Here is a 16568-nt window from a genome sequence, read left to right on the forward strand (position 1 = left end):
ATACTCAGACTAATCATTTATGCTAGATCCCTCGAAACCAACTTTGCATTCACTTTGATCAGAAGAAGAAAAAATAATAAAAGGAAAAAAAGTTCGTTTTGGTCGGTGGGTTGACGAACGACCACCAAAGCCCTACAAAAAGCAACAGATTCATGCAATAGGACTTCAGGGATGAGATTCAATTCGAGTTCTTCAACATGTTCCTCTTTTACCGAAAAATAACTTTTAAGATCATATCAGTAACTTAGAGTGGCGGCGTTCGGACTTACATTCATGGGCAAGTGTGATGCAATTGCCGCAATTCTTTTCGTACTTAACGTTTGCCTTCATTCATCGGCCCCATGTGCCTTACATAATACGTGCTCATTAATTTCAATTCTGTGGTCTGTGATCAATCGTACTTGAAATGAAATGAATGAAATAAATAAATAAACAGTGTGTGTGTATATGGAAAGGGCCGGCACTTCTGCCTAGGCAACACGTGCACGGCGAAATAGAATATTCTAACGTAAGTCCGGCTAAGTTTTGACATTGGATCAAATAAAAGATTTTCAAAAATAGTAAAAATAAAAAAAAAATATCTCCCACGGACGATTAAAGCATAAATCTGTCTTGTTTCTATGTGAACTTGCAGGTAGAATGCACGTGATCTGATTTCCCGTTCAAAATTGTTTTGGACATGGTAAATTACTTGAATTTAGAGCAAGTACAACGGTAATTGCTTTTGTATCGGCTAGATAATCCTGCGCATAAACCAGACCCGGCCCTACTGCATGTGGGTTCAGTCTCTGATATGGCTTCAGCTCATGGAGAAACGAAGGCACAGCAGCAGGAATCTCAGGCCGAGCTAGGAACTTTTCATTGTAAGGGTTGAACTATACTTTCAAAATTTTAGCAGGAACCAAAATATAATTTTTCATATTTTTTACATAAATTAAACTAAAATTTATGAAATTTAAAAATATATATATATTTCAAAAATCTGAACGAGGCATGGCTTCTGCCGCCCCGGATCTCAAGAACCCGCAAATTGTCCATTGCGTTACTTTCAAGCCAGAATTACTTGCCGTTTGTGAACAGTACCATATTATTACTGTTGCCAAAAGTTTCCTAAGGGAGTGTTTGATGCTTTGAAATTTTGATAGAAGAATGAAAATTTCATCATCATAATTCATCCTCAAACTGAAATAGAATCAAATTTTCAGGTTTCAGTTTCGTAATTCTAGAAACAAAATATGTCATTTGCTTAATAATTCCACTTTTTTTTTATAAATTTGATCATTTTGATTCTAAAATTCCATGATTCTAGTATATCAAACACCTCTTTAAGTATATCGTCATTCCAAAGCTTAGGTACACAACCCCAGAGAAATTCCCCCGAACAAATTATCACCCAATTGTTCACTATGTTCAATTTGAATCATTTACACAATTTTGGAATGAAAATCTTGTGATACATTGCAAATTGGTTCTGGAATTTGATTTCAACGGTTGGAAAGCCCTAACTTGCAGGCGTTTGGGAATGCAAAATGATATCTTAAATATTCGTCCAATCTTAGATTCAAACAGGCTTACTGCTTAAAAGATTAGTCTGGGGAACGCATACATGTATTTCGGCTTTGTGTTGTCCTCTTAGCTCATCGCTAAGTAAGTCTTATTCGCCCAAATGTACTACTTGCAAGGATGAATATGAGTCCCTTTTTCCTATCATATTTGGTTTTCAACTATCTAAAAACTTTCATGCATCTGCAAACATTCGATTCTCAACTCTCTCTCACTCTCCCTCTTTCTTGTGGTTCATATACTTTTGGTGGCGCATTTGAGAGTAGCACAACAACAGAATCTTTAAGGGCACCTTCTCATCGTCGGATTCTATGACACGCTTCGTGCAGCGGATGTCCATTTTGCTATTCGGCTATGACACCATCTTTCGTTTGTTGTTGGGTGACTATGTCATTCTATTTATCTAGTCTTTCCCCACCCTTCTTATTCTGTTTTATTGTGTTGTTGTTTTCGTTCTTTTATTTTTTTTTATGGTTTGTTTTTTTATCTAAGGAACTTTTTGACCCAAAATTTTGTTATCTCTCTCTCTCTCTCTTTCAAGCCTTGGTAAACATTCTTTGTGACTTTCAGCTTAGAAGAGGCTGCTCCCTTTCTCTAGTCTCTTTCTCTCCCTCTCCCGTTGAATCTTGCAGGGATTAGGTGGACGCCGTGTTGATTGATCAACTAACGTAGAAAACTGAAGTTGTCAAAGCCACGGTGGGGGTTCGTTAGGTGCAACGCCTATGTCAGCTGGGAAGATCTTTTAGAGGTCTGTCACCAACCGTAGGCCTCTCATCTTTAATAGCATTTTGATGGGAATCATACACTAAATTAGTCATTTTTTGAGTTTAATACGTTCTTATAGTAATAAAAAAACGATGGCTCTTATGACATTAAATTTTTAATTGTAGAACAAAAAAGTGTTTTCTTATCAACAACTATAAGTAAAACATGTTTTATGTTGGATTAGTATTTATAAGCATAGTAGAATGTTCATACTGTGTTTAAAGTCACTTTTGTCAAGAATTTATAAGGTTTGGTTGTTGTACCTCAACAAAGTAGTTTATATATATATATATATATATAGAGAGAGAGAGAGAGAGAGATATACATAGCAGATGTGACTAAATCATATAACGCCATCTGGTGGCCCTGCAGGTTACAACGAAGGGAGAGAGGAACTCATGGGGAGAGAGAAGAAGAACTAGATGTCTAGATAAACTAGAGTCAGCACTGAGAACTATTGAGCAACACCCAGCTGACCGCATGGGCAACGTTAGTGTGCGGCGGGGAAGGATTTCCCACCTCTTTCCTCCATGGCTCCATCGATGGAGGAAGAGGGGAGAAGGAAGGAAACATTCCCCCCACAACACCCCCTCAAAAAAAAAAAAAAAAAAAGAGTCATCTCCTCCGCCCTGCGTCCATCGTGCTGCACAATAAAATAAAAAAATAATAATACGTCAATTAAAATGATGGATGACTTAGTTTTCTCATATATATATATATATATATATATATATATATATAGAGAGAGAGAGAGAGAGAGAGAGAGAGCCCATGGTTCCCCTTACACTCTACACTCTGCCTCCGAATCAATCCCATATGCGTGCTGCATGCACATGTGCATGATACGAACCTTAGCTTCTTTTGTCTTTTGTTTTTTAAATAATGAAAACTCAGTGCCAACCGGTTGGAGAAGAAGCACCAGCCTCAATCATATCGAAGCATTCATACCAACCATTTGAAGAAAAGAAAAGCGTATATTGAACAAATCAAAGTATCGATTCTTCATCATCGCTGGGGTTGTTGGTGCAAAATTATTGCAATGACTCCTTACTTGGATCTGAATCAGCGTTAGGGCAAAGTGGGCAACATCGTCATCGTCTACTATTTAATTTATTGCCGGAAGCTCCAGACTTAAATAAACAACTAATATCCCAAAGCTCCTCTGAGTGTTCGAAGACAAGTCGTAACAAGTTATAAACTAGAAAAAGCACAGGAAACTGAAAGAAAAAATGTATGAAAATGTAGAGAACTACAAAAATAATAATAAAGAAACTGCATATGGTTGTGATCTTTATCGTCTAAAACTTCGAAGGCATACCGGATCACTTGATTTGGGTAGAAGCACTATTTCTGTAAGAATTCGAAGAACGTCTCTGTCACACCAATCTTCTCCGTATTGTTCCATTATTATCACATACTAGATCAATCGTTTGTATCCTGGTAAAGTTATCCAGGAGTTAAAATTTTTCAAATATAATGAAAATATTGTCCTAATGCAATCATGGAGTGCGTAATCTGGGCTTGCCGAAATGTATCCGCCTGTTTAGACCAACAGCTGCTATTTCTTAGCGACAGGCAACAACAATTGATCCTACAGATCAAATTAGAAGCCTTATTTTATAGCTAGGCGTAAAAACTGGAGTTTCCGGAGAAGAAAACGTCACTCTAGTTGGATCCTTTTATTTCTAACCTGTGAAGAAAGCGACAAACATGATCAAAATTAGTAAAGATTGTGTGTGCCGTTTTGAGTGTGCAGCTTACATGTGAAGTAAAAGAAGGGGGATGTTTTTGTAATTAAAAGAAACATGTAGTCATTTCACTTTTTTATTTTCATTTTTATCTTATCTTACCAAAAAGTTTTCTTCTGTATGAACGAGGGAAACTTTAATCATTAACCATACTAACCATACTGGGACCCTAAATTTAGTTCACCAGCGCATATAACCAGACTTAGAATCAAAATAATATTGTAAAAAGTCGTGTCCACATATAATTGCCGCAAACCTAGCGCTCCCTTTCCCTCTTTTACTTCTTCACGCAAGATCAAAGGGGAACATACATAATAAGACGGTTAGTCTCCATAACCAGCACCTACAAAGATGAATCAGACAACATTGCCTGAAACCTAGATCCATGCACACGACGAAGCCTTCTCACATCCTTCCGATTTTGTGGTCTCAACATGCTACCCAAAAGTGTCCGTCCTCCTCATTGTAAAATCAGTGCTCTCTCTCTCTCTCTCTCTCTCTCTCTCTCGGGATACGTGGTAGAGAAAGTGAAACTGGAAAATAAAAATGAAGAAGAAGAAGAAGGATCTCTCTGGGCATAAAATTTATTTCTGTCAACGAGAATAAAAAAAATTACCCTGCCACCACATAAACAATAGGTGCCTTTTGTTTTTCTATTTCCTGCAGAGAAGAGGTCCCTTACGTACATCCATATTGAGAAACACCACATGCACACCTGCACCGTAAATGTACGAGACAAGCACAGCCCTTAACGCTGCCACTCATCAGAAGTATCGGATTTAATTTATTTGCGGAAGACCACATGGGATAATAAAGAAAGGCTTCCCTGAAATTCAAACATGCATTGGGATTCCTTTAGCCAAATAAATGCATTGGTTGCCAGGCTCACTACTAAGGTAAACATGATGAAGGGCACACAGCTCAATTATCTTGAAAACAATTTGACGTTAGAAGGAACAAAATTTGTCATTAGATGGCATACATTATCAAAATTCGAAATAAAAGCTCATATGCTGCACCAGAACTATTTTCGAAGTTGGAAAAGAGACAAATTTATAATTCTGGAGCCTTACAGGGTTACACTTCATCAATTGTACATTCAGCTTAGTAGTTTGTTCGAGTTCAATGCATTGAAGCAAGATGAGTTCGGGCAAAAAATTCAAGAAAATTTTCTTCCCAAATATAACTCATCAGGACAGGCCTTACTCATACCTCTACATTCCAGCCTAGACGTCCAAATGATGCACCAAATATACAGGTCTATGATGCAAGATAGATCTATGAAGGAGTAACCAATAAGATAGTATCGTAACATGTGGATGGCTTAAATGTAGAGAAAACATCACGCTCATCTTGGTGGGTCAACCAGTAACCTTGCCACCTAACATAATCCTCAAAAAAATTAGATGAATGGCCCAAAAAAGTCTTTGACCAGACAAACAGGCAGGTTGTTCCCAGTCAGATCCTGCCCACCTAAATAATAAGCTAGGATGGAGCATTGTCAATTTAGTTTCAAATACAAATCTGCACCCATATTTGAGCCAAATCAGGTTCTCTAATCTCTAGCCATGCTTGAAACAGGCCAGTGTTTAATCTTATCATTGCTTGAACACATATAACCATGAACCAAAAGCAAGACAACCATTATCCATCAGAAACATGGACAACAACATGACTAGCATTAATTTTGAAATGACGTGAGCTCACCTTGAGATGCCCTAGCCAAAATTAATTCCCTGTGCTAGAGGTAGTTCACTTCCATAGTTGATTGTACTGAAAAAAGAAATTTAGATTTTATGGACATTTTTGTAGAAACTAAAGAATTTTGATTTAACTGCACTTCTAAATGAAACCATACAACAGCTTGTAAATGAGTGAGAAACCAACTTAACAGTAATCGAACATCTCAAAGTCCAACCTAAAGAGAAGTCTAATATATATATATATATATATATATATATATATATATATAGAGAGAGAGAGAGAGAGAGAGAGATTGAAATCAGCCAACTACCTCTATGGCTGGATAGTTTTTATTTTATTTTGCAATGCTAAAAACCATCGCGAAAGGTGCATTCCATCATTAAGACCCATGGCCAAGCAACTGCCGTTGTCACCCAATGCACCTTTTGCAATGACTTTTAGCATCGCAAAATAAAATAAAAACCATCCAGCTACAGAGGTAGCTGGCTGATGAATGTGTGAGAGAGAGAGTCTGAAGAACTGTATTTTCTAACTAGTGGGATGATAAAAGCAGTTTCATGAAAGAAGCATTAGAACAACAAGATGTCACTATTGAAGCTAGAAACACTAAACATAAGACCTGGATAGTCTAAACTTTAACTACTAGCTTAATTTATTCTCATAAATTCTGTAGCTTGACATAGAAAACAAAGTCAAAATGCAGATTTCAGTAATATCACATGAATGAAATTGACAAATAATAATAGAATATATCTGGTGCATACCATGTAGACCGGCGCATGTATTGCTTCCAGGAGTCACTTCCAGCCTCACGACCACCACCAGTTGCTTTTTCACCACCAAAAGCACCTCCAATTTCAGCACCATTAGTAGGTATATTCACATTCACTATACCACAGTCACTCCCAAGCGGTCTGCACAGTAGACATTGAATAAAAAAAGGATACGACTACAGCAGTCTCAGACTTCACATATAATACAAACAACCAGCTCACTCTCATCAACAGACGGCTTGCTAAGGTATCAAGATATGATTCCTCGTCGCAAGTAAAATTACCTTCTAAGAATCCTCAAAAATCTCGATTCACAGTTCAACATGATTTAGACTATATGAGAAGAAAGAAACACATGCAATAAGTGCACAGCCCATTCAGGCCACGAGCTTCTAAATCACTAATAGAGCTCCTAGTGTATGGATGAAATTTATAGCAAACTAATGTGTGTACACCACACATGGACATATAGAAAGACCTAGGTATAGTGAGATGCCAAGATAGGATTCCCCCTGAGAACAAATCCAGGACCTTCTATTGACAGCTTTCTGAGATGCCAAAATAGGATTCCCCTTGAGAAGCAAGGTCTTCTAAACATTTTAAACAATCTAGTTCAAAACAATCTATGATAGTGAGAAGAGCAAGAATGCACATGTTATAACTGCAGGGGGTAGAAGGACCATAAGTTTGTAGACCACTGAGAATTTACGCTTTACACACATACGGACAAAATGTCTAGCAAAGTAAATTGTACACCACATGGAGATTTGGAAAGACAAATTGCTAGTTCTGATATCTTTAAGAATTAAGAACTGAATATCAACAAATATCACTTTGCAAAGGAAAAAAGCCTGTGGTTCTTTGGATCCTCTACATTCCATGAGCCACAAAAAAATTAATTAAAGTTTCAAAAGAGAGTTCATCTTTAATAGAGGCTTCAGTATTCGATAGTCTCAGTCATCTTTCTATCTGTCAATATAAAATTTTAGAACCACAGACTACGTAGATGAATACAAAGAAATTGTTTAGTAACTGCATATTTGACAAAGAACACTCAACACAAAAACCATCTCCATCAAATACAAATCACCAATTCAATTTCCGACACTCACCCGATCCATCTGAAGATAACTTCTGGTCTTCGTGTGAAAATTGAACTACTCAAACCTTGTGGTACTGAATTGTTTATTTCTATAGCTTCTTTAAGCGTCTGCATAAAGTCAGTTTTCAGGTTTAGTTAAATACAGAGAAGCACAAATTTTCACAAGCAAAAGCAAGTATAAGGCACCTGAAACTTCAAAACGTAGAGCACAGGACCAAACAATTCTTCTTTAACTATAGGTGCATCAGGAGAAATCTCAACAATTGTGGGTTGGACAAAGTTGCCTTCACTTTCGATACTTGATCCTCCAGTTAGAATCTTTCCACCCTGCATAAGACAGGAGAGTATGCAGAATTACCTTCACAGGGAAACTGCTATTCATGTACCTTCCCAATGTGCTCAACAGGAATCACTGACAGCTAATGACCATGGCCTTGACTCAGAATCATTCAAAGTCAAAAAGCTTAAGCACATGTATTCATCATCAACTTTCCTTTTCTCTTCATTATAGCCTTTCCGTTTAGCCATGGAATTGCCCAGAAATCTCAATGAAGCAAGAGAGGTGCACAAACAAAGGCAAAAGAGGAACAGGAAAGAGGGATTGTCTTTGGTAACAGCAGTTTAGCGTATGACAGCTTGCCCTCTAATGACTGAGACATTAACAAAAAGGAACTTGCAGTAGGAGGTCAGCATTTTTAGTAAATGTAATCACTTAGAAATCAAGGAGATGAAACATACCTGAGATTTGATGATATCAATGCCTTTCTCAAAGTTCACTTTTGAAGCAGGAGTATGAAGCGGCCCAAGCAAGGTGGCTTTTTCCAATGGATCCCCCACCTTCACCTGTTTGTATGCTTCAACCAGCTGATCCAACACAGTCTGATAAATAGTTTCATGAAGAAGCTGCAAAACTGAAAATATTCAATGCACAGACCATATGGTTTCTATTGCAATAACAGACAAAATATGCACTAACCAGCCTACGACATGTTGTGCACCGCTGTCCTGCAGTTCCAACGGCTGCAAATAAAACAGAACGAACTGCTAGCTGAATGTCAGCATCATCCATGACAATTATTGCGTTATTTCCACTTAGTTCAAGCAAGCATTTGCCAAATCTCCTGTTAACAGTTTGCTGAACAAATTGCCCTACCTACATAGTGATTAGAGATCATGAGATCGGAATGGCCAATTTGTGATAAAGGCCAAGTTTATGAATAAGTCCAAGGAACTTAAATTTCATGGAATAAAAATGAGAAATTGGAGATATTCCTGACATAAAAGTGGCATCTCCATAGTAGAAGTTCATACTTGCCACCTGACTTATAAACTTCATACCTTGGAACTTCCAGTGAATGAGACTAAGGGAATTCGTGTATCATGAGCTATCGCTTGCCCAATTTCAGCACCACCACAGAAAGTTGTAAAAATTGCACCTGGTAGGTTATTCTTTTCAAGCACTTCCGCAACCAAATTGGTCATTGCAATAGTGATCAAGGGCGTAGTCGGAGCACCTTTCCTGTTTGAGAAATCAGAAAGAGCTTGAAGGTCATATTTTGCAAGTTACACCATAGACTCAATTAGCAGACAAGAACTAGGAATGGATAGATTACCAACAACATATAGAGATGGAATTTTAAAAAAAACGAGTTGCCTGTTAGAGACTTTATTGACACATGAACCTGTTCATAATCGCATGTATGCATGCAGCATGCATGTGGGCCATTGTTGTGCTACAAATGAAGATATTATATCATTACGTTAACTTCAAGAACACATTTTTATGTGTCTTTTTGGTATCCATTAGCAAAATTCTAATTTGTTGCAATGATGTAAATGTCCTTGGAATTTAAGAATAGCTTTTTCCGATAGTAAAGATAACAAGAAACAAACCAAACAGAGCCACCAGTCTCGGAACTAAGCATGCACTGGTGAATAAGAAATGCATATATTAGGATGGAAGCTTAACAAATTCTAAAATGATACTATAATGACACTCAGATGTCAATAGTAAATTAAAGGATAGATTTAGGAGTTGTCATCAATTAGTGACAAGTATCTAACAGGAAGCATGCAATTCTTGTTTTAGGTTCCACATGCAGCCAAATCCCCTGGATGCACTACATTAATGTCCCCACCACTCCCAAATATTAGCAACTTGTGATAGTCATTGTAGTTAACTGACAAGCATTTCTCCGCAACATAATTTTACAACTTCAAAAAATTTCATGAAGGAGAAGTGAACCAACTTTCAGTACTCTGGAGTTACCGAGGTTATGAACTTATCCAATAGGAAGATAATTTAATCAAGCTACTCAGTTAAAACAATATAAATTCAAATAAACTCACCAAACAACAGTATTCCCACAAACTAAAGCAATACAAGCATTCCATCCTAGGAGCAATAAAAGAAAAAAGAAGGTTAAATATGAGTCAAACAACTAAACCAATCTCAACAGTATTATTATACCATAGTGGACAAGAAGTAAAGCATGGAAGCTGTAGATGTACTTACCAAGAACAGCACATGGAAAATTAAACGCTGTAATTACCCCAACTACCCCAAGAGGATTCCAGACCTAGGTATTTAGATCACATGAAACTTGTCAACAAGCAATGACAACAAAAAATCTACAACTCCATACCAAGAAGAAACTGTAAACTGCACCTCCATCATCATGTGGTTTGGACCTGTCAACAAATAAGAATCGAAACAGGCCTCTCAGAAGAACTATTATATCTTAAAGCCAACCCATAACATAAAACACGTCATCTCAAATTATACCAAATAAATTATTTTAGATTTATACTAGTACTAGTGGTTTATCAAAAAGGTCCAGTGAACTAAGCAAATTGAAGGATGCCACCAAAAGTTCTATCCCTAGATTCCAATAATCACATATCTATGATTCTATGCCATCCTGAGAATGATTAGGAAAAAATGTGTGTAACAGTAGAAATTCCAGCTAGGTTAAATGTGTAAGGACATCCTCATAAAGTATGCCGAACAGTACTTAGAACTATAACCTGGCAGGGCACACACTAAACAATCACCACTTGGTCAGAAATCAAATCATGAAGCAGAAGCATGTGAACATGGAAACTGTAGGATCCAGCACAAGAGAATGCAGATTAAGACAGAACCACACTATCGATTCATATCCAAGAGAACTGTTAGCATGTTAAGCGAAACTGTCGTTACAGGAAGCTCAGCAGCTAGAAAACGAACCAGAGCTACCATGCTTCTCTAGGACCATCTGGCTCAAGCTTGTCAGTGACATTTACAGTCAATTGCTAACCTATCAGGATTGTGCATGAGGATCATCATGTGAACTATTGCTAAAGTATTTTCAGAAATATGAATAGCCAACAACGTTTATGCAATCTACTTCCTAGAAAGATAAAATAAAAACCTGCAACTTGACCTACCCAAAATGCAAACTGCACAGTCCAGAGAGAAAAACTTTGAGAAACACTTTCTCGCAAAGGAAAAATGCAGAAGTATTTTACTACTAGTTGAATCCCTAAGCTAGAACGAGATATATTCCATTAAATAACAAAAAATTAGAACTATTGGCTCACGTTCTGAAGGAATGATTGATCCATTCAGTTGTCGACTTAATCCAACCGCATAATCACACATGTCAATGATTTCCTGAAAATTAGTGGAATGAGATACCATCATTTAAGGTCAATACAAAGGAAAAAAGAAAAAGTTTGTTTTCTTAATTAGGCAGATATTAATCTAATGGAAGTTAAACTAAAGCTATACAGGTACAGGGCCTACAGGCAAACATGCCTATAAGAAAGCCCATGATGGTTAAAAATATGAAGCAACAAGGAGGGTAAATGGCACATGCATGTTTTATTTCCATTTTTCATGAGGCGAGCAAGAAATGCAATTCAAGTGCGCCATAGTTGGAGGGCACAATTACCATGATTGAACTTCCACACCATGTGGAATTTTAAAAATACAATCAACAGCATGCGTATTCAGTTATGATCTAAAAAATTTAAGCTGTTGCATAACTGCCAAGTTGTCCAGCAGGAACAAAATGGAGAAGCATGGTCCACAGAATGAGGCACTCTTTCAAATTAGCTGCTTGAATCAGGACTATTTAGAAGCATGGCGATTACATTACAGAAGTGACAGACACAAAACAAAGACAGTGAGTTGATCAGTCGTAAAAAAAAAAGAATAGTAAAACCAATGCAATAAACCAGCGAACAGTCAATCTTAAAGTGAAAAAATGAAAATAGGGTAAATTTCAGAATACTTTCCAATCTAGCACATTTTAAGAACAAAAAAACAAATAATTTTAATTTTTAGGAAGAAGGCCAATAACATATACTCTTGAGATTTGCTTCAGAAATAATGTGAACGTAGTAAAGAATATATTAAGGTTTGTCCAGACAATGTTCACATTAGGGAAGGCATGACGATAAAGATAAAGGAACATACTTGAACCTCCCCTATTCCTTCAGGAAGTATTTTCCCCATCTCAAGTGAGACCAGCCTACCAAGATGCTGCACTTTGGTACGCAGGGCATCACCAATTTGTCTCACAATCTCTCCACGCTTTGGTGCTGGAATCTGATATATACAAGAAAAGAAAACTTTTACAGAATCACCAACTTTATTCATGAAATATGTAAATCAACTAAAGAAGATTAATGCATTAAACAATTAAATGATGAAACAGTAAAAGAGTGTGCATCTTCCCATATGAAGGACTCTTTTTGGTCACCATGAATGTTTCTGTGACTTCAAAAGATAAAAATAAAGAACACCAAAATGAAGGCCCCTGAACATGACCACACCATTCTATTTTCAACAGATGCCTACGACATCAAACTTATAACTAATAACTTAGAAATGCTGCCATGTCTGATGCAAAGAATCATGAACAAACAACCTTTGTGCCTTTTCAGCATTATTTTTAAAAAATGGATACCGATTAGGAGTCCTTCAAGACACATCAGGTCAATAAAGGAAAACTGAATTAGGCTATAGTTTACGTTTTTAAGATAGAAAACAACATCCCAGGTTCTCCCAATATTCTGGAAGGGAAAATTCAGTAAGAGAACCATTTGATCCCCAAAGGAGAAGGGAAGGTGAATGTACTCATCGTTTGTCCGATGAAGCATCTTCTAGCTTTTACTCTTTTTGTTTATTTCCTTTTGTACTTCCATCAACTTATTTAGTTTCATTTAAGCATTTCAGCAGGCGAAAAATCCCTACACAAATACATCTCTGCAAAGCACGTACAAAATCAAACCAGCTACAACCACGGACTATAAAATACAGAAAGTCTCGTAAGGAAAGAAACAAAGTGAAAACAGCAAAATCCAGAAGTCATACCAGTTCAAATCTTACAATGAACAGATACGTCACACATTAAACAAATTTTTACAATTTTTTCCAAAAAAAATCAGAGAAACAGAAACATGTCAATACACTGACAAGAAAACAATAAACATTTTCACTAGCATTCACAATCTAAGAAGCTTAAGTCCGCTTCACTGTGCAACAAAACAGTGAAAGGTATAAGTTGCAGGGAAATAGAACAGGCACACAGAAGAAGAAACCCTCTTACTTGCATCCACAACTTCGCAGCTTCGGCGCAAGCCACCATGCTCTCTTCGTAGTCTTCAATTGAAGCCTCCACCACCTCTGCTATAGGCTGAACCAAACATAAAGAAAAAAGAAAAACGATCCAATCAGAATAATCCGATCATGAAAGAATGGCCGTCCTGATAATCCACAAGGAACTAGTCCGTTGCGATTCCGACAAAACGGACGACAACGGAGTCACTAAAACAAAATGCAGCAACCACAAGGATAAGCTTTTAGCTGTACCAAAAGAGGAAAAGAGATCGGACTCCGATGACGAATGAGTCACGAAATCGAACCTGGTTGTTCGCGGGATTGATGGACGTGACGGTGGGGCCATGCCCCCTCCAGACTCCGCTACCGTAGCACCCTTGATTCCGGGGCGCCAGCCCTAACTCCCTAAGGAACTGGTATTCCTTCTTAGCGAAATTCGGCGCCATGGAGAGCGAGAGAGCGAGAGAGAACTCCCTACTTATCCGTCGCTGGTTCCCGGGAAGAGCGTTTGGACGCGACGATCCGTCGGACGAGAAGGAAGGCGAGGGCGATGCGAAACCGATATCAGAAGACGTTCGTTTGTTGAGGAGCTCCGAGGACGACGATGCGTTCACGGAACCGAAGTGACAGCGATTGCGGATGGGGGGCCCTCTGCATCAGTGAGTATGATCCAATGTCAATTTACGTAAACCTCCTCCTTCTATATCAAATCGACGCATAAAGCCGGTCACTGCTGTTTCAGATGTAAGGGTTCTACAGTCATTTCGAAATCTTTTGGTAACCCGTTTTCTTTTGATAACAGCGTGAGCATGTCAAGGTTAAGGCCACTTCCCATCGGAAGCCACGAGTACAGAAAAACTATTTGGGACAGTTTATATAGTTTTCTGCTTTAGGTGGTAGAGTGTCATTGCTGGGCTTAATTTAGTAGAGCGTCTCCGTTTTATTTCGTCCATTTCTGGACAAAGGCACCTATTGCACGTTAAATGGAACACGTGGCAGGTTGACAAATAGTGCTTTATAATTTCATAGGACCATTATCCTAGCAACAGGGCAACTAGAAATTTCAGGATAGACCTAAGCTTTCCCCTATAATTTCAGAAGACGTACCAATTTTATTTATGTCAGCAAAAAGATTCATTACGAGTGGAATCAAATCCAATGAATAATTCTTTGAATTTTTTTTTTTGTGAGAATAGGTGGTAAAAAAACACCTAAAAACTGTCTCATTTTTCCTGTTTTTGAGGTTTTGTGTGGAAACTTATGATGATGATAAACCCCTGTTTTTGAGGTTTATGTGTGGAAACTTATGGTGATAAACCCTTGTTTTTGAGTTTTTGGGGTTGTGTGAAACTTATGATGATAAACTTATGAATTGGAGTGTCACTATCTTATTCAGAAATAAAAAAAAGACAATACACCTTCTAGGTATCTCCAACTGCTCACTAGCAAGGCTATGCTTCTTTACCTTATAATTTGGATTTCTGACAATTATATATTTAAGCATAAATTTGAAAGATTATAAAAAGTGTACACCTTAAGATCTATTTAAATAATAAAAAGTCAATAAATGATTAAGAACAACCTAAATCTAATATTTTAAATAAAGCAAATGAAAAAAAAAAGGTCGATCCTGTAAACCTGGATATTTAAATGGCAGTTTCGTGAATTCATGACCAATTCAAGTTGTGACTTGTGAGTGGCTTGAACCGAAATGAATTGCTATTGGCCAATTTGGACCGAAATTGACGCTGAAGTAACTGCCTTTTGTTTTCTTGTTTTTATTTCGGTTCCCTAAATTCCATGTGTGATGCCGATGCAATTATTTTCCAAAACATTTTGTTCCCCTTTCCTCTTCGTTAAGCTGTTCGGTCACTCATTTATTTTAGACATTTTTTCACATAACCATACTATCAATTACTTTATATGCTCTACAAATTATAGTTACTATAACATGTTATAAAGCCATAACAGAAAAAAACAATTTATTTATATGGATTATTTGGACATTTTGTGATTGTCTCATAAATTTACCCTAAAAATTAAACTAAATTCATGAAATATTTGTTATCAAGTTTTTCATGACACAAAACATTTATTTTGCGAAACTATTTTTAAAAAACACAAAAAAACAATAAGAACAATATGCAAGCAAACAAATAATAATGTTCCAAAGAAAGGAAAGACAAAAAAGGTTAGAATAAGGGGGGCATAAAATAAATTGACAAATATAAAGTCAATAATCTAAATGGGTACATCGTAGTTAAGGTTGGGCACCAGTTAAGCCGACTCGTTCTTGGGAAAAAGTGACTCACGCCGGGCCCGATAATTTCTCGGGCTGGTCCGAGTGGGCCCGTTAAGCTTGATTCACGTCCGATAATTGTTTTTCAAACTTTATTATTATTATTATATATATAATACTTTATTACAATTAATTATACTTATATATTATATATATTTAAAATATATTTTAAATTTTAATTGGGCGGGGCCTAGGTCGAGCTCGAGTTTTTCGAGTTAGGTTGAGCCCAGGCCCTATTTTTAGATGTCAGGTCGGCCCGATGCCCAAGCTTAATCATAGTTGGGTGGGCTAACATTGGGCGAGGTCCCCTCTAACCAATTTGGTTCCTGCAAAGATATGTCCATGTGTCAATGACTCAATAGGCGATTCTGGACCCTAAATCACATAGAAAAGGGAATGACTTCAACTCTTTCCCGGTCATAATCCTCTCACTTAAACTTAACCAATACATTGTTTATCTATGACATAGAACAATTAAAAAATCCACCAAATTGAGTTTAAGAGATGCATTCTATTAATGAACATTTATGCTTTATTAAACATGAAGGTGGTCAACTCCAGTCTAAGTCTTGTTTAGTTACAATTTGGTTAAACGTCTGCTGTTAATGTCAAGTTTAGAGGTATCAACAGGTTGGACTCTCTTAAAATTGGCTGCTGCTTCGGAACTGGATCCGCGTCACAAATAATTCGATTTTTCGGTTGCAAAACTACACTTGTATATCAGAACCAAGTACTAGCCTGATTTAATAGCATAATTTTAATGTTCTTACTCTAGTAAATTCCGGGTCTCAAACAGATTCCATGGTAAGATTCAGGCATGGTTGAAAAAAAGATACAAATTGCAACCTGTATATTCTTGTCCACACCTCATCACCAACCGGATCGTAAGCATTGGATCGGCTCATGCCCGACCCGTTGTTGAGGCTGCTCCAGTTCCGCATTTTGATTTGGATCTAGTAAGTCAAGAGTATATCCGATCCGTTTGTAGGCGTAGACACGACAGAGG

General features: G+C 37.3%; 1 protein-coding gene across 2 annotated transcripts; it reads right to left on the reverse strand.

Annotated features, from left to right (window-relative positions):
- Positions 1–4623: 4623 nt before the first annotated feature.
- LOC116258957 (aldehyde dehydrogenase family 7 member B4) lies at positions 4624–13873 on the reverse strand. Of its 2 annotated transcripts, none has more exons than XM_031636487.2 (15): positions 13569–13872; positions 13253–13339; positions 12118–12249; positions 11238–11310; positions 10324–10346; positions 10171–10234; positions 10005–10050; positions 8994–9174; positions 8632–8808; positions 8394–8558; positions 7842–7982; positions 7666–7763; positions 6545–6694; positions 5784–5849; positions 4624–4902 (listed from the first exon to the last, which is right to left on the reverse strand). In XM_031636487.2, the coding sequence occupies exons 1-14, from the start codon at positions 13707–13709 to the stop codon at positions 5795–5797; spliced, it is 1533 nt and encodes a 510-aa protein (XP_031492347.1). In that variant the 5' UTR covers positions 13710–13872; the 3' UTR covers positions 4624–4902; positions 5784–5794. The 2 variants fall into 2 exon arrangements, with proteins under 2 accessions (XP_031492347.1, XP_031492349.1); XM_031636489.2 differs by lacking the exon at positions 4624–4902 and adding an exon at positions 5102–5457 and having other exon boundaries at positions 13569–13873.
- Between the last annotated feature and the right edge of the window lie 2695 nt (positions 13874–16568).

Source organism: Nymphaea colorata, chromosome 8 (assembly GCF_008831285.2).
Source record: "Nymphaea colorata isolate Beijing-Zhang1983 chromosome 8, ASM883128v2, whole genome shotgun sequence".
NCBI lineage: Eukaryota > Viridiplantae > Streptophyta > Magnoliopsida > Nymphaeales > Nymphaeaceae > Nymphaea > Nymphaea colorata.